General features: G+C 42.2%; 1 protein-coding gene across 3 annotated transcripts; it reads left to right on the top strand.

Annotated features, from left to right (window-relative positions):
• Nucleotides 1–905: 905 nt before the first annotated feature.
• LOC119731715 (protein transport protein Sec31A-like) lies at nucleotides 906–19,933 on the top strand. 3 transcript variants are annotated; one of them, XM_038204939.1, is made up of 20 exons: nucleotides 906–1,115; nucleotides 1,742–1,954; nucleotides 2,483–2,636; nucleotides 3,529–3,666; nucleotides 4,396–4,536; nucleotides 4,988–5,130; nucleotides 5,422–5,701; nucleotides 6,325–6,456; nucleotides 7,001–7,210; nucleotides 7,382–7,621; nucleotides 8,263–8,401; nucleotides 9,005–9,183; nucleotides 9,506–9,632; nucleotides 11,047–11,195; nucleotides 12,026–12,343; nucleotides 12,633–13,178; nucleotides 13,437–13,574; nucleotides 16,097–16,207; nucleotides 17,142–17,213; nucleotides 18,079–19,933. In XM_038204939.1, the coding sequence occupies exons 2-20, from the start codon at nucleotides 1,752–1,754 to the stop codon at nucleotides 18,256–18,258; spliced, it is 3,600 nt and encodes a 1,199-aa protein (XP_038060867.1). In that variant the 5' UTR covers nucleotides 906–1,115; nucleotides 1,742–1,751; the 3' UTR covers nucleotides 18,259–19,933. The 3 variants fall into 3 exon arrangements, with proteins under 3 accessions (XP_038060867.1, XP_038060865.1, XP_038060866.1); XM_038204937.1 differs by having other exon boundaries at nucleotides 13,437–13,679; XM_038204938.1 differs by having other exon boundaries at nucleotides 1,739–1,954; nucleotides 13,437–13,679.
• Nucleotides 19,934–21,732: the final 1,799 nt, after the last annotated feature.

The following is a 21,732-nucleotide window of genomic DNA, read 5'->3' as shown; positions in this document are numbered from 1 at the left end:
CAATACGCTGCAGGACTAACAGGTACAAATGTAGCTCTATTCCCTCTGATTAACAAGGATCGGTGATCTCTTTTTCCTGAGTTGATGAAGGAACTTGTTGTTGGTCACAGTTTCTGGTTAACTTATTACATGTAGTGGGTTGGGTATTCATGAACGTATAGAGCTCACTCAATGACGGCCATCTCTGTGGGGGGACTGCGACTGCGTATTTTACGCAGTCGGATTTGAATGATTTTAATTTTTATTACTTGTGTGTATTTTGTTGTGATTTACCTTTTTAATGTATCTTTTACACGATGTAATTCTCTGTAATTTTAATATATAACGATTTTTAATGTGTGTAAATTAAACTGCAATTCGGCCTTATGGCCGTGAAAGTTTAATATAATAAACCATTAATAATAATAATAATAATAATAAATAAATAATAAAAATGAAACTTTAATTTTATTGAAAATGAAATACTCAGCATGTTGTTGGTCACATTACTTTAAAACCGAGTACCTCATTTCCCTTGGGCATTGCCAAGATTGTAATGTGAGTATATTTCATCGAATCTTATACACGATTTTGCTTGATTAGCAAAAGAATCGCGCGCGCATCCCCCCCCCCCCTCCAGAGCTACCCCATTAGTCCCTTCCCCTTAAGCTCGTTTTTATTTTGATTATTTGGGGGGGGGGGGCTGGTCTCAGAGGGCCAGCCTAGGATCCAGTTTTACTTTTCTGACTGACTCACTGACTGACTCACTCGACCGTCACTTGATAGCCGGGCAGTGCTATTGTATAGGGTTACCCCATAATGGCAATGGATATGTGCATCACAGATTTCGTCCAGCGTATACCGTGTATGCGTATATGTCTAGATGAGATTGTACCTTTAATCGATCCACGTGTCTTACGCATGCGCAAACTCGGTGGCGCTCTGCATTGTGGGAAGGCCGCTCATGCCACGTTGATGTCATCGTCTGGGCACAAATCCATCATAAATTGTCCGATTTTTACCTTAAAGATTTTCAGATCGTGAAAGAGTTAATAGATTTTGGAACCATCACACTTTCTGGTGGCGGTGGTTTTGGTCGACTCGATTGATTTGTGGCGTTAGTGTGTTTTTGAAAGGTGAGTATGTTGGTCTTATTTCGTCGGAAACTTCGCCAGGTGTAGCACAACGTTATTTCAATGGGACTTCGGGGTTAGTGCGTTGTGCGTGTGCTACGGGCATGACGGGCCAATGCAATTTGCAAAGTTCATCCATGTTGACATCCATTCTGATTCCGGTTCTAGTAAATATGAGGATAGAGTTCCTTCCTCCATGGTCAAAGTCACAATTGGAATTAAAGAAAATGATATTGTATTTGTAAAATTCAAAGATTTGCTCATTTTTTTCTTGACCATGTTGACCATGTTGACAAATTTGATATCAAAAATGATCTTCCTACAATCAGAATAGTTGATATTTCAAAATTCTTTTTTCTCTGAATTAAAAATAGGGCCAATCCGAAGGTCGGCTGCTGATTTTGCAACCTACATGACCTATGTTTACTTCTTCATGATTGTTTGTTACTTAGGCCTAGCCACCTACCACGTAAATATGAAACATGATTTTTGGGGTTTTTTTTACAGGGTAAGTTACGAGGATTAGGCCTACCTTCATGTAGAATTTATGTGAAGCGGGGGCAATTTTTGTGATTTTAAGTCGCACGCAACTCATTTAAGTTTTTCTTTAATCCTGATTTTGTCAGCAGAGTCGTCATCATGAAGGTGAAGGAAATCAGTCGGACGGCCAACATAGCGTGGAGTCCAGCGGAGCAGTACCCTGTCTACGTCGCTGCGGGTACGGCAGCCCAACAGCTGGATGCTACGTTCAGTACCAGCGCAGCGTTGGAGATCTACGCCCTGGACCTGACCGATCCGTCAGTGGACATGCAACTGAAGTCCACGCTCAATACCGAACACAGGTAACAAAAAAAAACTCATAAAAAACAGTTGTAAGGACAGGATGGAAGTTACGGCCCAAGTATAGCAGTCTAGCCCAACTACAGTCTGGACAGTAATCTCAACAATAGTTTGGGAATTCCTTAATTGTAGTAGGGAAGATCATAACTGCAGGCATGCAACTTTTCCTCGGATCTACTGATTTCCTCGTTTTTTACTTCTCATGAATGCCAATACAAATTGGAAATCACTGTACAAAGTCTTGTGCGGTTTGGAATTTCCTCGTTTTTTGTTCTAAATTGCCAGTTACATGCCTGTAACTTTAGTTGGGACACCGATTTGTCTCATGGGGAACACATTAGGCCCTAATTGTAGCAATGGTCCCAACTAAAGTTAAGACGACGCTTTGGTTTCGGCCTAACACACATGATAGAACAAGACATGGCTTGCCCTGTGTAGCTCAAAATCTCATATTATTTCATTATTTATACTGGTACTACAATTGAGTTTGAGCCCATTAACTCGTCATTTTCTCTTATTTTTTTCTTCAGATTTCACAAGGTGGTGTGGGGAAAGTACGGCATGAGCAACAACACCAGGCAGAACGGAGTGATAGTAGGCGGGACAGACAACGGCGTGATTCACATCTACGATGCAGCTAAGCTGCTTGAGAATGCAGAGGCCTCGATAACACAGATAGAGAAGGTTAGTTATTATTGTTATTATGGAAAAAATGTTGCAACTTGACGCCACTTCCGCGATTGTATACAAAGTCTATGGAGAGTCAAGAAAATGTTTTAAGTATTTCCTAACAAAATTGGAAATGCTTCTCAGTCCCAGATTCATGTCTTATCATCATTTTTGCAATGAATGACCTTCATTGAGATGATATATGAAGAAAAAAATGGCGTCAGGTTGCAACTTTTTTTCCGTTATTATTCATTTCTGGTATTGAAACCTTGTCTTTGGAATATTCTCTTGCACAGCAAGGGTCTATGATATGCGAGCAGATTCGGCGATTAATTATGCAAAACAAGACTGCGTCTTGACCTCGAGATTCTAACAATTCATCGGGAACATTCCACGTCTTCTGTAACCCACTGTTGTGTTACAAAAACATGGCATCCAAATGGGCCAATCAACAGCTTCGTCCATATTTCTGGTTGAAACGACGTCACAATTTCTAAAGCCGACTACAATTGGCTGGCGCACAGGGGGTCGCATAAAATTTGCTTTGCTCACATACATCAGGCATGGAACTTTTCCTCGGATCAGCTGATTTCCTCGTTTTTCACTTCACACTGATGCCATTAAAAATGAAAAACACTGTAAAAAGTCTTGTGAAGATCGGAGTTTCCTCGTATTTTGTTTCTTCCAAGTTTCTTCGGACGTTGGTTACGGAGGCGGCTCGTTAGACAACGGGTGATACTCGGACTGTTGAAACTAAGCATTCATCAAAAATAGCATTGTAGCTCGCAAACCTGAAGAAACCTGTAGAGAGAAAATGATGAAGAGACGTTCGCTGTCTACGATTCCCACATGGCAGAGTGCCAACAACCTTACCATTATCAAGGTTGTCTATTTGTTCTTCCCACAGCACACGGGCGCAGTGAAAGCCTTGGACTTTAACCCCTTTCAACCCAACCTGCTGGCGTCGGGAGCCAGCGAATCCGAGATCTACATCTGGGATCTGAACAACCTAGCCACCCCCATGACCCCCGGAGCAAAATCGGTGGTAAGTGCAATAATTAAACCCTAACCTTCCTCAATCCTCTAATATCAACTAGACGCTTTCGGAGGATTTTGGAGGATTGGGGCTGTGTGCCTGTTGGGTGCTTGTTGATTTGGGAGGATGCATTGTGTCAATGTCTTGAGCTGTACCTGGAGTTGTTTGTGCTTAGCCATGCATAATTTAGGCCTAGATTATACTGGCTATCATTCATGCTGCTTTAGGCGTATAGAATCATTTGCTTTTCATGCATTTGTTCGTTTCCGATAACAACAATCAAAATCCAAAGAAGACTGTTCAAAATCTTACCTGTTGAAGTTTCAGCTCAGTGGATATTACACTTTTCAAGAAAACTGTGGAAAACTAAGCACAACCTTTTGATCATGAAGCACCATTTTGTCGATAGCACTCTTGTTTTTCCAAAAAACAGTCAATTGACTGATCATTGGAAATCACCTACATTTCTTGACCTCTTCTTAATGACAGCAAGCCAGATTGATAAATGTTAGTACCAGTATGATCTTTAATCAAGTAAGCTTTTTGATAATAATTTGATAGGTTACTTGTGGGATAAATGCAAATGATCCTATATGCCTTTAACAGTGATTGTTGGAGGATTTTGAAGGATTGAGGCAGTAGTTTACCCTCCACAGAGCAAATTCAAGATATAACGCAAATTTTGTGCACTTTGAGACCAGCTTTACCAGGCTTGCCTTGTCTTGTTATCCCCGACAGCCGACAGACGAGATCAGCTGCGTCGCATGGAACCGGCAGGTCCAGCACATCCTGGCATCCACCAACCCAGGAGGGCGCTGTGTGGTTTGGGACCTGCGTAAGAACGAGCCTATCATCAAAGTCACAGACCACAGTGCAAGGGTGAGATTTTTTAACCGTCTTCCCTCAGTCTCTTTGAAAAGTTTTTAAAATTCACCCGGTCAATTTATTTTCTGATTTGACCTCTTATTAAAGCTCTTATCAATTGTTTTGTTCATCTTGGTGATGGCCGCTTTCAATATGAATAATTTAGTGCGCAAAGATTCAAATTTCTTTTCAGCAAATAAAGCAAAATCAGAAATAAAACTCGGGTATCAAGAAAATTGATCAGTTCCTTTTCATTTTCTGAATATTCATGAATGAAATAAATTAGAATATGGAACAATCGATTGAATATATCCAAATATTTAGCACAGCCTTACAAGGCTTGGAAATACTCTCTTGTGACTAAGTTCAAACATTTACAAACATTCTGAATAGGTGTATGGTGGCCAGGCTACCTCACTTCCAAAACTTACATATCTTGCATTTAACTCATCTGCTCATGCCATAGATTCAGTGCAAGGCGGTAGCCTGGCACCCAGAGGTTGCGACACAGATGGCCTTGGCCTCCGAAGACGACCATTCACCAGTGGTCCAGATCTGGGATCTCAGGTTTGCAACGTCGCCACTCAAAGTCCTAGAAAATCACCAAAGGTGAGAACATTTCTATTTCTGGTCATTAATTCAATGGTTTTTAATAGCAGAATTTTTATAGAGTTTTAGTTTAGTTTACAGCAAAGTTTCCGTTAATAACAATGCTCTTCTGTATTTCATTTAATGTGGCTGTTATTTTTCCACAGGGAGTACATGCAATTGACTTTTTGTTTAAGGTCAAAATACAATCTGATTTGGTTGGGCTGTTATATTTCCAGGAGAGTACTATCTAGTACTTTTTTTCAATTGGAAAAATAAACGTTGATCTTGTTTTGGCCGTTCTTTTTCCAGGGGAGTACTCTCCATAGCCTGGTGCCCCCAGGACCCTGATCTCTTACTCAGCTGTGCCAAAGACAACCGCATCCTCTGCTGGAACCCCAACAGCTCAGTCCAGGGCGGGGAGGTGGTCTACGAGTTGCCCACCTCATCGCAGTGGAGTTTCGACGTCCAGTGGTGTCCGCGCAACCCGGCCGTTATCGCCAGCTCTTCCTTTGACGGCCGCGTGACCTTCTACTCCCTGATGGGCGGTCAGAAAGGCGACGAGCAGTTACAGCAACGACAAGCAGACAAGGTAAAAACTTATTTATTACCTAAGCCCGATATCATTGCGCAGAGTATGCTTCTGAGCAAATTTGCATCAAGCAAGCGTGAGAGGGGAACCAGTCACACGTGATATAAATCCCATGACATTTTGGCTGGTACCTTGTTTTTGCTAAGCATATATTTTTTTATGCTTAGAAAATTTCTGTCACCGGTCTCACGTGATATATATCCCATGTTATTTTGGCTTTCATCCTGTTTTTGCTAAGCAAATATTTTTCATGCTAACAAAATTTCAGTCACCGGTCTCACGTGATATAAAATCCCGTGACGTTTTTTGCTGGTATCCTGTTTTTGCTAAGCAAATATTTTTTTGTGCTTACAAAATTTCAGACACCGGTCTCCTGTGATATAAATCCCATGACATTTTAGCTGGTATCCTGGTTTTGCCCAGCTAATATTTTTCATGCTTACAAAATTTTAGTCACCGGTCTCACGCGATATAAATTCCATGACATTTTGACTGGTATCCTGTTTTTGCTAAGCAATTATATTTGGAGCTTAGAACATTTCTGTACTTGGCACCTCCATGACAACTGCAAATCTTCAACTTTGAAGTACCATCGTGCAATTTGTTTAATTTTTTTCTTTCAGATTGCGTCTTCTTTCCCAGGAACTGCCGGTTTCAACCAGCAGCTTCAGCAGCAGACGCAGCCCACAACTGAGCCCATTTTCCTCAAGAAACCACCCAAGTGGCTGCGTAGACCAGTGGGGGCAACCTTTGGGGTAAGACACCTCAGGATTTTTGTTAACTGGGGAAATGACAACCAGTGGAGAACGGCCATTTTTTTTTTTTTTTTACTTTTGAGACTTGATGCAGTTTTGTATAACTGATTAGATTGCGCGGTGCCCTGAATGAATACTAGCTGTACCACCCCAATGCCCCAATGGGCTTCGTGTGCGAACAAGAGAGGGCGCTTTACCCCTTTTGATAGCCCAGTGGACGAAACACATGGCGTGCGCGTACTGGTTCGCGCTTTTATACCGTGAAGTACACATGACTAATTTTACTCTGATTGTGCACAAAGTCATAGTGTCTTCGCGTGATCAGGCGTCGTCGACGATGCGTTCGAATGTCTGTCCAAATAGTCTCCCCAACTCTCCTTTATTTATCGTTGAGGGCGTACTTGCGCAGGGAGTCCACATTCTAAGACCCTTCTAATAATATTTCTTGTAGAATTAGTTGTTCCACATAGTCTATCCGCAAACTTTTCTCGTGATCTCCATCACGTAAAGCTACAAATCTCTTTTCAAACTCGTTTTGTTTCAGTTTGGCGGGAAACTGGTGTCCTTCCAGTCCTCCAAGCAGCAGCCTTCCAATCAGGTCTGCATCAGCCAGGTCGTCACGGAAACGGAGCTGGTCAACCGCTCCAACGCTCTGGAGGAGGCACTGGCCAAGGGGAACTTCCTGGAGTTCTGCAGCGCCAAGATCACGCAGACCAAGGACGAGATGGAGTCACAGATCTGGAAATTCCTCAAGGTGGGAGTCATTTTACTCGACTGAGTTTTCTGTTCTTCTAGGACTTTTTTGCTTGTCAGGAAGGGAAGTGTGAGGTTAGGAAAAAAGTAAGAAAGAAAGAAAACACTCCTACAGAAAATGTATATCACTGATGCCTGATCTCGTTTCAAAAATGTAAAATTCTCTTCCCAGGTCAATTTTGAGAAGGACCCTAGGCCGCATTTCGTGTCCCTCCTCGGCTTTGACTCCAACGAGCTTCTACGCAAGGTTGCAGTAGCGACCAGCGCCCCCAGCGCCGGACTGACCAACGGCATGCCCGGCGCCGTGAACGCCGAGGAACTGGCCGAGCGGATGCAGAACCTGGACGGAGGGTTGTCAGGGTCGGAGGCTACGCTTGGAAGCGGCACGGGGTCGCCTGCTGTGGGGTCAAAGGTGAGTTGGGGTCATGGGTCACGGGAACGGGCTGACTCTTGTTTGATGTGAGGCGATAGCTAGAAGATATCAACCCTAACTTCTTAGGGGGTGTGAAAAATCATATTAAAAATTGGAGGAGTCGGGACTGTTACCTGTATTCAAAACTGGTCTGTTTTTGGTCGGTTTTTCTGTTGTACTTTTTGAGATTCTGATGTCCTGCAATTAATAAAATTGGATCCAACTGACAGAAATTTTTGTTAAAGGTACTGAGTCACAATGTCAAAAGTGGTATTAGATTTTGCTCTTTTATCTTTAATTATGTGATTTCGGAGTCAAGCTTTCTATAATCTTTTAGACAAGTAAAAACTGAGAAATTCCAGTTTTTTTGTCAGTTTAAGGAAAAATTTGAATTTTGCACCAAACAGTTGCGTGTACCTTCGCTCAAAAATTTAAATGCCTTCTATTTAGCCTTGGTCATCAAGCATGATCATCCCCCACACCCCCCTCCCCGCTCCAATTTTTTTTTATTTTTTTTTTTTTAGAAAATCTGATTTCTCTACAGTGTCCAAGCTTAAAATAGTCTATGGAGTTTAGTGTCGGTTTCCAGTTTGGTCAAAGTTTCGTTGGTCTTTAAACATTTCCATGATCGCTCTACGCAGACTCCAAGCGATACGCTAGGAGATTCTGACGGTGCAGCAGCCTTCGATGCGATAGCAGCCGGCGGACCAGTGGAGGTGGAAAACCAACCTGACACAGATACTAGATCAGCTTCACCATTTACCATCTCCAAAAAGGATGGTAAGTTTGTTAAAAACTTTGACAAATCTTCCAATATGTACTGTTTCTCCTTTTTTTTTCATTTGGTTAAGCTCTATCCATTTATTTAGTTCCAGAGCCTTATTTTGGGGTTCTGGCAAAAATACTCGAAAATTAAATGTAACCCTTAACTTTTCTTTGTGCAACAATAATAAATGCAACAAAATCCAATGTCGCTGAACTAAGAGCCCTGCCGAATGGAGGTTGAATCCTTTGTAGCTCCTCTTGAAACCTTGCAAAACCTTGTAAACCTCATAAATCATCATCAACCTCATAAAACATTGTAAACCTCATCGAACCTCGTTAACCTTGCAAACCTGTTAAAAACTCAAACTAACCTCTTAAAACCTAGTTAAACCTCTCAAAAACCTTGTAAAACATTTTTAAACCTTGTAAAACTTCTTTAAATCTTGAGGTAAACCTCTTATCACCTCCTTGTTTAATTTCACATTCTCCCCTTTAGGTGATGAGCACATTTGAAATTTTATGGAGAATTTGACAAGGAATGTGGAGAACTTTGGAGAATTTGACAAAATGTGGAGGATTTGGTACAAAATTTTCCTCAATTTTTCCTTCTTTGTCCAGACATTGATGGCCTAATCAGCCAAGCGGTCCTGACAGGAAACTTTGAGGCTGCGGTCGAGATGTGTCTCCACAACGACCGGCTTGCCGACGCCATCCTGTTGGCCATCGCTGGCGGGCCCGAACTCCTCAGCAAAACGCAGCGCAGGTACTTCAAGAAAGTCAAGTGCAACATATCAAGGGTGAGGAACGAAAAACTTTGGCAGAATTTCTGACACAGTTGGTCAACGTAAACTGATTTCATGGCTCTGCTTACTGTTAGCGAAAAAAATCCCTACGTACTGTAGCAGAAAATCTGTGCTTACTGTTAACATATTTCACAGGTTAGCGAGGAATATTGGCTTATGGGCATGCGTACATCCCTCAACTATAGATCTGTGCTTACTGAGTTTGCACAAAAATTTTCGGCAGGACTCTTAGCTCAGAATGGTGATAGTATAAGTTTCATTTTAATGGAAAGAACATTTGTTACATAATGAAATTCTAAATTTTTTAATCTGTTAGCTGATATCGTCAGTAGTGACCAAGGATCTCACCGACATCGTGGAATGCTGCGATCTCAACAACTGGAAGGAGACGCTAACGGCCCTGCTGACGTACGCATCGGCTAGTCAGTTCACAACTTTATGCGGTAAGCTCACACTTCATATGAGCCCAGAGTTGTTATTATTACCAGTTCGTGCCGGAGGACGTGCATACACGTAAAAGTTTTCCAAAATTCAGATCGGATGACTGATAAACACGCAACAACCGAGGCCAGAAATATCTGTCGGTGACCCGCTTGCAGCAAGCGAGGCCTGAGAAATCGGGGTGTGCTACCCACAGATCATGGCCTGAACCCGTCGTGCATCGAGGTTCGTGAAAACGATCCTGCGCCTGGGTGTGGTCACTGTCACAATATGCCAGGCTTAAAATGGTTAAGTCAATCACAAGGAAAATCGCAAGACACTTCTCAAGTTTCTTGGGAGTTTAAAACCACTGACTTCTTTTCGTAGAAGCTTGAGAGTTGACTTAGACTGAATATTTGAGGCATTTGGCACAAATGAGACGGAACTGGGCATAGGCTATAAGAGAGAAATAATGCAACAACTCAATTGGAGGTGATTTTGTTTTTTGATTTCAGATTTATTGACATTTGATATGTCTACGTCACAATATTTTAAAGAAATAGTATTAAAATCGTGGAATAAAAGTGTTTATGAGGAGAAACAATTGGCATCTTTCATTTTCACGACTACAAAACCGTTGAAACTTTAAGGGCCTTTTTCTCTCGGTATTGTACTTTTTGGACATGATCAGTGCAAACTTTAAACAGCCATAACTTGTCAACAGAATGTCCGATTGAAGTGGAACAAACAGTATTTTTAAGGAGAATTGTATTCTTTTTCCCAATATCTGCAAACCCCCATTTCGACCTCTGCCCAGTTCTGTTCATTTTGCCAGAACGCCTCACATATGTGAAGTGGGGTTAAAGCTGTAGTCCATCATTTGCAGCCATCCGAAAAGTAACTGGCGTAATTATTGTTGAAAAACAAACTTGGTTGAAAGATAGTAAGGGAACTAAACTCCCTGTGAAATTATTCCTTCTGGGAAGCTGTCATTTTGAAGTAATCAACGAAAGAAGGCATTTCCAACGGTGATTCTTAAGAAGCACCGTAGGAAAATTTAAATTAGTAGTTCGTTTTGTTATTCAGCGCAGCGCGCACAAGTATTGGAACGACGCACACGTGCGCGCGGTTGTTATAATTCGTCTGATCAGTGCGCTACGTCGCGTATAGCTGCAATTCAAAACAATTCAAAACATGATTCAGTAACTTTTGATTTGAAACTGAGATCTTAGAATGCTGTTTTTCTCGATATGTACAGCTGAAGCTTAGCTGAAACTTCATCAGGTTAGTTGTTCGGTATCCTTCATTAGATTTTGAACCCTTTTGTTGCTTCAAACGAACAAAATGCACAAATTACAAATGATGGACTATAGCTTTAAGAGTTACTGGAAATTCAAGTAACAGGAATTTGAACGGTTTATTTTTGTCCTACTTCAGATGCCTTAGCCGGTCGGCTCGAGTCGGAGGAATCCAGCGATCTGTCGGCTGAAGCCTGCCTGTGTTACATCTGCTCAGGCAACGTGGATAAACTGGTAGCCTGCTGGGCCAAGATGACGCACACTGCAAACACCCCGCTACAACTGCAGGTAACCGTTGATTTATATTACCTACGAAAGTAACGTTGCCCAAAGTGGAATTTGTGAGCATTTAGCTAAGAGAACATTCAGTAATGTAGGATTCCGATGTCCAGTTGTACATATCCCTTTCAATAATTATGTCTTAAGTGATATTTGTGAAGAATTTTTTCCAAATTTAGGATTTTTTGGACTGGGATTTTTTTCTGCTTTCCGGATTTTTTATAAATTGACGATGTTCCTTTAGGCAAATACTAACATATACCATAGACCCTTCATTGCTTTGCGCAAGTGACTTTCAAAACCTCTGCCGAATATCTCGTGGATTTTTTTTGGCATTTTTTCCCCCCCAATTTTTCCCCAATCCCACCACTGTTACGTGCATTTTGTTGATGATTGCATGGTTACTGCAGCACTCTGATAACAAAATCTACCTCAGAATGAATTATGTTTGGTTGCCGTTTTCCCAAGTTTGCTGACTATCTTGAGTGGAAAAACTCTTGGTAGAAATATCAGGTGAATCGGATAAAACACTGCTGTACTTTTGTGGCTGTGGACAGCCACAGAAATTGGTAAAATCTGCCGCGCAAGCTCCAAACACTAGATGCTTAGTCCTTGGCACTGTGGGAACAAGGGTCATTTTGTCCTCCACATTCCCCACTCGGTAACCTTGTCCTTGTGATCTCTCTCCCGCCCCCCTTGCCTTGTAGTGTCCACCCCCCCCCCCCCCCCCCCCCTTTTTGTCTACCATCTTCATGCTGCTACTTCCTATGATAAGCAAAATAGCACAGTTCCTTTCAGCCACATACTTGACTTTCTATTTTCATTTCTCCAAACTCCAGGACCTTGTCGAGAAGGTGATGATCCTGCGCAAGGCCCTGCAGCTCAAGACGGGCAACGGCACCGAAATCACCTCCCCGGTCCTCGCCGAGAAGCTGACCAGCTACGCCCAGCTCCTGGCGGCCCAGGGCAACCTGGCCTCGGCCACCAGCTACCTGGGGGACTCCGCCCAGCCCAAGATACAGGAGCTCCGGGATCGGTTGTACCGGGCCCAGGGAGTGGCCGCCGTGGCCGGGTCGCAGAGGAGCGCCGCCGTGGGTGTGGCACCCACGAGGCAATCGGCGGCGACGCAGCAGGCTGGGAAGTCTCCATTCAGCAGGGTGAGGCGAAAAAGTCCTTTCTCCGACTTTGCAAAACTGTCTCTTTAGGATATTTTTTGTTTGCCAGACAGCATTTGAGGATGTTTTAAAAAAAAATTATCAGAAAAAAATCCAAATGGATTGATTAGAAAGGTGGTAATTTGCTTATTAGAGAAATAGCTTAGCATTCCTGTGCATAAAAATGTAAACAGGTTTAGCAGCAGTAATATAGTGAGAGTTAAAATCTGTGGACAGTTTTAATTTGATCTCAGATGGACAAATGAAGTCACCTTCTTTAATTTCCACACAGGGCAATGTCGTGGACCCGTTCAAAACCACAACCGTATCCAGCAGCCAGTACTACACTTCCCAAGTCAGCGCCACGGCCCAGTCGTCCAATTACGGCTACGGACAGCCAGCCCAACAGCAACGGCAACCGCAGCAAGTGCCAACTCAACCAGCGGCGGCAGGGGACGCCCAGACCGCACGGCAGCGCCAGCCCAGCGGCGACCTGCACGCCAACGTGAGCGGCCCCAGGCAGTACCCGCACTACCAGCAGGCCAGCATGCAGCAGTATTACCACCATGAGCCCACACAGGAACAACTGCAGCAGGATCAGCGGCACGCGCACCCCAACCCCAGCATGTACAACCCGGCCGACTACATGAAACAAACCGGACCGACGTCCACACCATCTGTACCCCAGCAGAGGACACCGGGTTTGGCTGGTTACCCGCAGCGACAGCAGCCAGCGTCATCCGCACCGACTGCAGGATACCAGTCAAGCACCCCGGCGGCCATGAAGCCTAAGGCGGTCGTAGGAGCCTGGAATGACCCTCCTCTCATTAGACCAAAGGTAGCACAGGAAACTTCCTTTGTAAAACTTTGTTGACTTTCAATTCAGTTTAGTACGATTGAATTTATCCCAAGCATATACATTCTGGCAGATACTAATTATACAACTATTGCAAATTCGAAATGCAAAAAAAAATTGCCATGAAATCACATGTTTTGAATCGTGTTCGCTTCTACAATGAGTTTGAACCCTTGAATAATATGTTCTGAAAGAAAACAATGTTTAAAAAGTGTGATTTTTTTTTTGTGGACAAAACAGGAGCAGCCAAAATTTGCCGCCCCCGAGCCCATCATGGCGCCGATTGTGGGCGGGGTCCAGGACCCGACCCCGCCCCACTCGCCGGCCGCGATCGCTGGAGAGGGCGTGTACAACCCCGCCCAGGTCCCGCCCCAGCAGGTATACAGTCAGGGCATGTATAACAGCCAGCCATTGCCGAGTGGTTCCCATAATGCACAGCTACCACCACCCTCTTCCTCACAATACGCTACCCGTAACGCCAAGGTAAACCTGCACACTAACAAAACCCACGGGTAGTCAAAACAAAAACCTATACTGGCCATATGAAAATGTATTTTTGTTTGTCATCGATGGGCACTGGAAATTCACATACCACGCAGATTTTCTTTTACTTTATCTACCTACAAAACAAATTAAGAGTTATTGCCCAAAATATAAAATTATCATCGAAATTACAAAAAAAATGTAAATAATTGTTTCATTCTAAACAGAATGTCTACAAAAAAAAAGTCAGAAATCATAAACAAGAATCATTTTTTCAAATGGCCAAAATTGCATTGCACAGGTGGTAGCATTCCAACATTTATAGAGCTGTTAAATTGTGAAAAAAAAGTATTGCCGATCACAGTATTAAAAAAAACCTGCAGTTGACTTAACCTTCCTTTGCAAATCTGTGCGAAGTTGTCCTTTCCTTCAAAATCAATCAAGTTGCTGTTTTTAACAAGAGCTCCCAGCCTACATAAAGCAGAATTGACTGGCTGTGACTGTTTATGTAACTTGATACAGCTATGCTTTGACTGTAGGTGATTGATACGCCAGCTTTGCCTACCCCTTGCCTGTTTATGTCTGTTGACTGAATTGGACTAGTCACAGTGCTTGCTTGAAATATGATCTGTTGGTGACTAGCCTGTGTAAAAAGCATGGCATTTTTTTGACTGTTTGTGACAGCTCGGACAACAGGAGGGTTAATGTAGATAAAAGTATTCAATATTTTGGACGATAAATGTGAAACCTATATCAGTTATATCAGTGTTTAGCAAGTTTATTTTCTGACAAACAGCTCTATGAATGGACCCCTGTTGTGCTGATTTTCTCTGTGAATTGCATTTTCAGCAAAACCCTTTTGCTGTAACTAACAAACGTTTGACTAACTGTTGCTTGCTTCCCTGTAAGCTTGGTATCCCTTTGTCTAATGGTCTAGCTTGTTTATGGGAAAAAGTTTGCAGTATGTTTTTAGTCCCAAAAAAAAGGAAAAAAGGGTATATTGCTCTAGCAGCAATGAGTGTCCATCAAAAGCTTGTAGCATTTTTGTGTGGGTATGCAAGGTAGCAATGGTATGAGTGTCTTGTATCTCTTTTGAGTGTGCTTTTGTGTCTGGTGTCCGTACTAATCGCTGTTTTTGGCAAGGGCCAAGCTTTGAACTAAAATATCAGCTTTGCAGTGGTGGTTTTAATCCAAAATCAGATTTTTTTTCGGGATGATAAATGCCTCCCGTTTTTGCCCAGTTCTACAGCACTCAGTAGTGTGCATTTACGGAAAGTACAGGAATGGGCACCCTAGTGAAATATAACGCGGATACCCGTAAAAGAAACCTAACCCCAAAATTCAAATTCGGGAATTTGTTTGAAGGGCTTTATAGCTTGGCGGTTAAAACTGCAACTTTTGCGAGCGTCATCTGTCGTGCATTAAAATGCATGTAAATGTGTAATCCACGTTGGTTTTCCATGGTTTCATTTTGAAAATTCCCCACAAATGGCATTCAAGACTTTTCAGTGTCTGAAAAGTTACCAAGTAATTTATCAAATTGGGTATTGCTACCTGGGCCCAATTTCACGGCCCTGCTAAGCAAAAAAAAATTGCTTAGCACGAAAAAAGCCTGGCTTTTATAAAAGCAGTTTAGCAGCCAAAACTCCATGTGATTTTCATGCTCTACCAAACAACAGCTGAATACTAATCACGGGCAATATTCATCACATGGAGTTTTGGCTGGTAACCTGCTTTTATAAGCCAGACTTTTTTTGTGCTTAGCAGATTTTGTGCTTAGCAGCGCGGTGAAATTGGCCCCTCATCCCAAAGTCTGGAACCGGTTACTGACATCGGGAACCCGGGAACCCGGTTCCGATGCACAGCCCTAACAGGACAAATGTTGAGTTTAAGTTTCAGGGCTGATGGTCACATATTGACTGGAGCTTGAGTATACCGGAAATAAATGTTGCAACCTGACGCCACTTCAGAGGTTGTGTACAAAGTCTATAGAGAGTCAAGAAAATATCCTAACAAAATTGGAAATGTTACTCAGTCCCAGATTCATGTCCTATCATCATTTTTGCAATGACTGACCTTCATTGAGATGATATATGAAGAAAAAAGTGGCGTCAGGTTGCAAACATTTTTTCCAGTATACCTTCCAACATCAGTAAGGTCACGTGTTCTCCTCAGGGACCCACGAGTTGGAGGAAATGATGAGAAAATACCTCACGAGTAATATGACGATACGAGGCTTCTTCCGTCGCCTACTTCATAAGCAAATCAACCGTGGCCTTGAAGAACTCATAATTTCATCGCACAGCAGCGATGAAATTACACTGATTGATACACTTTTGAACAAAGATACAAAGTTTGGGGGAAAAACACAGATTAAATTTCTGAAAATGTATTGTAACACTTTCTTTGACATCTAGGCTGCCGAGCCTGAGGTGCCCAAAGGCCCGATACCGGCAGAGCACCAGGATTTAGCCGACACCTACGAGGGTCTCGCTAGGCGGTGCAGGGAAGCCGGCGGGAATCACCCGGTGAGTAGAACACCGTTAAGCCAATCATTCCCTATCTGAATACAGGGAGTCAAAAAAAGCGAAACCCAAATGTCGGGACTTTTGGTTTAGTGAAGTTCTGCATGTAGCACTTTCAAAATCTAGGATATGAAAGCCCAATTTATAAGCTTCCTTTTAGTACAAGAATCATTTACATCACTCATGTACTTTTCATGTTACGTAATTTTAAACACAACCAGCATTTTAAAGTTCTGTCAACGGATCACAAAAGAAAGGTTTGCGTTCTTTCAGCAAAACAAAACAATTCACACACATCCCTAGATTTGTTTTCGTTTTGCTGAAAGAACACTTACCTTCTTGTGATCCGTGGACAGAACTTTAAAACGGTGGTTGTGTTTAAAATTCCGTAACTTGAAAAGTACACGAGTGATTTGAATGATTCTTGTACTAAAAGAAAGCTTATGAATTGGGCTTTCATATCCTAGATTTTGAAAGTGCTACATGCAGAACTTCACTAAAACAATAGTCCCGACATCTGGGTTTCGGGTTTTTTTTACTCACCTTGTATTACAAAAAATACATTCCATAGAAACAAATCCACAGTGAACCAATTACTCTTTCGCCTAGTAGCACCTGAACGACATTTTATCACATTGTATTCGATTACCTGATGCATCCAGAAAACCATTCAGTGCTTGGGAGGGTTTGGGCAGTACAGGGAGTGACAGGCCTGTCGGTTTGGGGCAGTACTTGGGCTAAAGGGCTGATGCAGAATGCATAGACAACACATCACTCTCATTATTCTATCGTTATTATTCATTGTTGGGAATGAAACCAACGATTCCTCCAAATTTCTCACCATGCTGTACCTTGCAGTCCTAAAGCTGTGGGGAAAAGAACATCGCAAAATGTTCAGTTTTTCATTTTATATTATACTGTTTTGCAACCTCCCCAGCAAATCAAGAGAAAGCTAGAAGACGTGAGCAAGAAACTGAACATTCTCTACGACAAACTGCGCGATGGAACGGTAAGTTCCCAACATAGACTTTTAAGATGACTCACCTATTTGTGACCCATCTGCAACTGTACCACATTGTGTTACATTGTATTACATTGTATCAAATTGTATCACATTGTATTACATTGTATTACATTGTATTACATTGTATATTTATTCCCTGATGAATCCATGAAAGAGTGCTAGGTCAGTTTGGGACATTACAGGGACTAACAGGCAGGGTGGTTTGGGGCAATACGGGGAGTAACAGGCAGGGCGGTTTGGGGCTGTACAGGGAGTAACAGGCAGGGTGGTTTGGGGCGGTACAGGGAGTAACAAGCAGGGCGGTTTGGGGCGGTACAGGGAGTAACAAGCAGGGCGGTTTGGGGCAGTACAGGGAGTAACAGGCAGGGGGTTTGGAACATTACATGGAGTTAACTGCCAGGGAGGTTTGGGGCAATACAGGAAGTAACAGGCAGGGTTGTTTGGGGCAGTACAGGGAGTAACAGGCAGGGCGATTTGGGACATTACAGGGAGTAACTGGCAGGGCGGTTTGGGGCAGTGCAGGGAGTAACAGGCAGGGAGGTCTGGGGCAGTACAGGGAGTAACAGGCAGGGCGGTTTGGGTCAGTACAGGGAGTAACAGGCAGGGTGGTTTGGGGTGGTACAGGGAGTAACAGGCAGGGTGGTTTGGGGCAGTACAGGGAGTAACAGGTAGGGCGGTTTGGGCAGTACAGGGAGTAACAGGCAGTGCGGTTTGGGACATTACAGGGACTAACTGGCAGGGTGGTTTTGGACATTACAGGGATTAACTGGCAGGGAGGTTTGGGGCGGTACAGGGAGTAACAGGCAGGGTGGTAATGGCTTTGTAATAAATGTTCTTTTTTTTTCTTCAGCTACCTCCAATGATCTTGGCCGGCCTCCACGAAATAGCCACCGGCATCAGTGGCTACGACTACCAGACTGGGCTGTCCGTCCACAAGCGACTGGTATCCAGCGTGTACTTCTCAGAGATCAGCTCCTTCATGCCCGGACTCAAGGTCCTCTTACAAGTCTCCCAGCAGCTCCGAGTATGATGACTCGTCTGTGGCTTGTGATTGGCCAGTGTATCGACCAATCAGGGCACTTTATCACTTTACAACTTGTGTTGGCCTCCAGTTATGGTGGACGCATTGTGCCAGCTTATTGAGCAGAGTAAGCAGTTGCTTTGTACAATAACTGGCAAAGTGCTGTAACCATTACTGAGGCCTCCGTGGCTTGTGATTGGACAGGGTATAGACCAATCAGTCTATATCATGTGATTAGGTTTTAAATCCTTTATGCAAGTCACATGATGCAAGTCACATGACTTTGTTAAAGTTTTTGTAAACGGAGTTTCCACTCTTGGTTCAAATTCGGAAACTTGCCCACTTCTATTAATTTTTTTGTCAAAACGTTTATTTGATCGGAAATGGTAGGTCATATGATTAACTGGCGTTTTTAAGTTGGTGTAAAATTCATTCATACATTCCTCATGAATCTGATTGGTTGTAAGAGACCATGTGATTCAGCCTTTGCAGTTTGATTGGTGGATTTTTTTCATTGGAGTAAATAACAGTGGGAGTTTGTCGAAGTCCTGTTTTCCAGAAATGTCCGTCATAATGGAACAAAATATTTTGTTGCTTGTCTGTTTTGATTCTGTATTTTGTTTAATTTTATTTCTTCCATTCTATACGAGCTTTGGCAATGCTATGGTGGTCTTGGGGAAATAAGCAGTGTTGGGGGGGGGGGGGCTTTTGGAAAACACAAATGTCTCAGAAAAAGGACCAACATATGGTATATTTAAAGCTTTGCTCTGTTGAAGGTGCTATGATAACAGCCTCATATTTTGGTGGGAGACTTTCAGGAACGACACTGCCGCAAACCGAATAGATGTCTAGATGAAAGGAGTGAAGCAAAACGATTTTAAGGACAAACAATATTTGAAAACTAGTAGAACTTTGAACAAAAGAACAAAAATGACTTAGGGGTTATATTGATTCTTGAAGACAAATTGTTTATGCAAGGGAGAATCGAGATTATTTTTATTAAATGTGCATCTGTTCTGTGTCGCTTGTGCATGTCTTGTAGCTTGTAGTACCTCCATGTGCTTAATGTGTAACGTTTTGATTTACATAAGTTTATTTTTAATAATTGTCATTTTTCCTTGCCAAAAGTCTGGTCAAGAAAAGTCAGGGAGGTTTTTCTTGAGGGTTGGGGGGGGGGGAGTTAAAAGATTATGGCCAGTCTTCGGCAATATTTTTTACTCCGGTATGTAGTCATCAAAGTAGAACTTTATTTCAAGTGAATTTTCTGCAATGCTTGTGCTCTTTAATGATCCAGAATTGGCCATCTCGACAATCCTCTGCTTTTTATGGAGGAAAAAGCAACAAAACAGAATCCACGACTGATCTCGTTTGGAGGAAGTAATCACGTGGCATTTATTATTTAATTAATGTTGGCAGACTGGGGGAAAGGGTTCAGGAGTCTCAAACATCGAAAAAAAAAAAAAAACAACTTCATATATCTGTAATCATATAAAATGTAAATAATTGTACAAAGGCATACAAAAAGGACCTTTATCTCTACATTTGTAGGGGAAAAAATTTAAATGATATTCAGAGTAGTAGGACTTAGGTGAACATGGCTATCGTGCAGGTTTTCCTGCAATTTTTCTTATTATATGATCAATTTGGTATTACTTCATATTAAGATAAATAAACTTCATTGTCCGTGGGGGGGGGGGGGGGGGGGGGGGGGGGGAGAGAGGTGAAATGACAAGTGAAGCCTTAAGTTCAACTTGTCCTGTATGAAATAGTGTTTAACTTTAATCGTTTATTGTGCTAATTGGCAAAAATGTGGGTCATTTTTTAATTAAATATCTAAAAAATGGTAACACAAAATATGGCATTAATGAATTGATAGTATACATACCTCATCATTGAATTCATCAAAACTTCAAATGTCTATCCCCGTTTTGAGCCGGATAGATTTGAAAAAGTAATGGTAGACAGTTTAAGAATTTGAATACATGGAATTAAAACAAAAGCAACTTTGTACATAGATTGGTGTGACAAGTAGTGTGATGTTGTGTAGAATTGTGTGCAGAACTGCTGTGGTGGGTAAAACCCCATCGCGTAGTTACATTTATTGACAAATTGTGGGACAATTTCTCGTTTAAAATTTCAGATTTCCTCGAGTTCAAAATGGTAAACCCCATCAATCACCCCCTGCCAAAAAAAAAAGAAAAATTGACAAAATAGTTTTGAACTACATGTACATCTTTTGAATTAAATAAAGTATCGTGTTCATTTTTCGTGAGGTGGTAGATGGTGATTTGGGCAATATTTCTTATTCCCGGGCACAAAACCGCTTGACCTTCACTTCCGGTGTTACCGGAAGTGCAATGAAAAGGGGATATAACTTGGAAACGAAAGCGTAACACAAGTGCTGTATGTGTTTTTGGTGTGATCGCATGAACCTAGGCCACCAGGCGTAGCTAGCAAGCTAGAGCAGGCCTTTCTTGGATGATCGTCCACATAAAGTCCGATACTGCAAATCTGCCTAACTACTGAACAAAAAATAAATAAAACAACGCACTCGTTAACTTTAAGCATTTTTTTTTTCTGGACGCGCGGTGGTGACCGCGTTTTGTGTAGCGCGCCCTCTTTTGAAAGAACATAAACGTTGTCTTCATTTCAGCTTGTATTTTTTTCGCGCAAATTACATTGCCATAGATCATTTTAATTATTTAACAATTTCTCTCGATATTCAGTACAATTGTGTTATATATATGATGACCAATAACAGCTTGTTACAATACTTATTTCTTGAGTTATCGTTTGAAAAAGTTTTCATTCCATGAAAGTTGACTTTTTCGCGCATAAAACACGACATTGTTTTTGTTATTTAGTGTTTTAGAATACTGTTCTAATAACTGTTCTTTATGATTGGGGCTACCGCTAAGGTCAAAATTAGGTAAATTTTAAACATGGACGGAAGGCTCACTGAATCAAAATGAACCTTATTTCTTCCAAATGATTTACGGGATTATAATAAAACCTAGTAGGCCTATGAACCTGAACCCCCGTCCAAAGATGTAAAAAAAATTTAAAAAAGAGAATTGAAGAAAAAAAATCCCAAAATGTCCTTGTAATTTTCCGAATAACGTCATTACTCAGTATTAAAAGTGTCGATTCACTGATTGTGGCCTTGGTCTTTTTATGCGTTGACTGCAAGACATCATCACCAACCCCTGGAAAAACTTTTGGAATTTAGCAAACCCCCCCCCCCCCCGGGAAAATCCTGGCTTCGCCAAGTTACGCCAAAACCGTGCAGTCCTGTCCTGGAGTTCATGGGAGTAGATTGGTGCCAGGGGAGATTGCGGAACAGGAAATGAATGCTGCAACATCATGGAGATCCTTGACGGATATTTTTTTTCCCCGGGAGGATTCATGAGTGCGGCAGGAAGTGATTAAGAGAATCTTTATTGAGTTCTTAGCGCGATCCGTCCAAGTTCACACGCTATAACC

This window comes from Patiria miniata, unplaced genomic scaffold, assembly GCF_015706575.1.
Source record: "Patiria miniata isolate m_02_andy unplaced genomic scaffold, ASM1570657v1 HiC_scaffold_24, whole genome shotgun sequence".
Lineage (NCBI taxonomy): Eukaryota > Metazoa > Echinodermata > Asteroidea > Valvatida > Asterinidae > Patiria > Patiria miniata.
The sequence above is the reverse complement of the archived record's forward strand: the minus strand, read 5'-3'. Positions and strand labels throughout refer to the sequence as shown.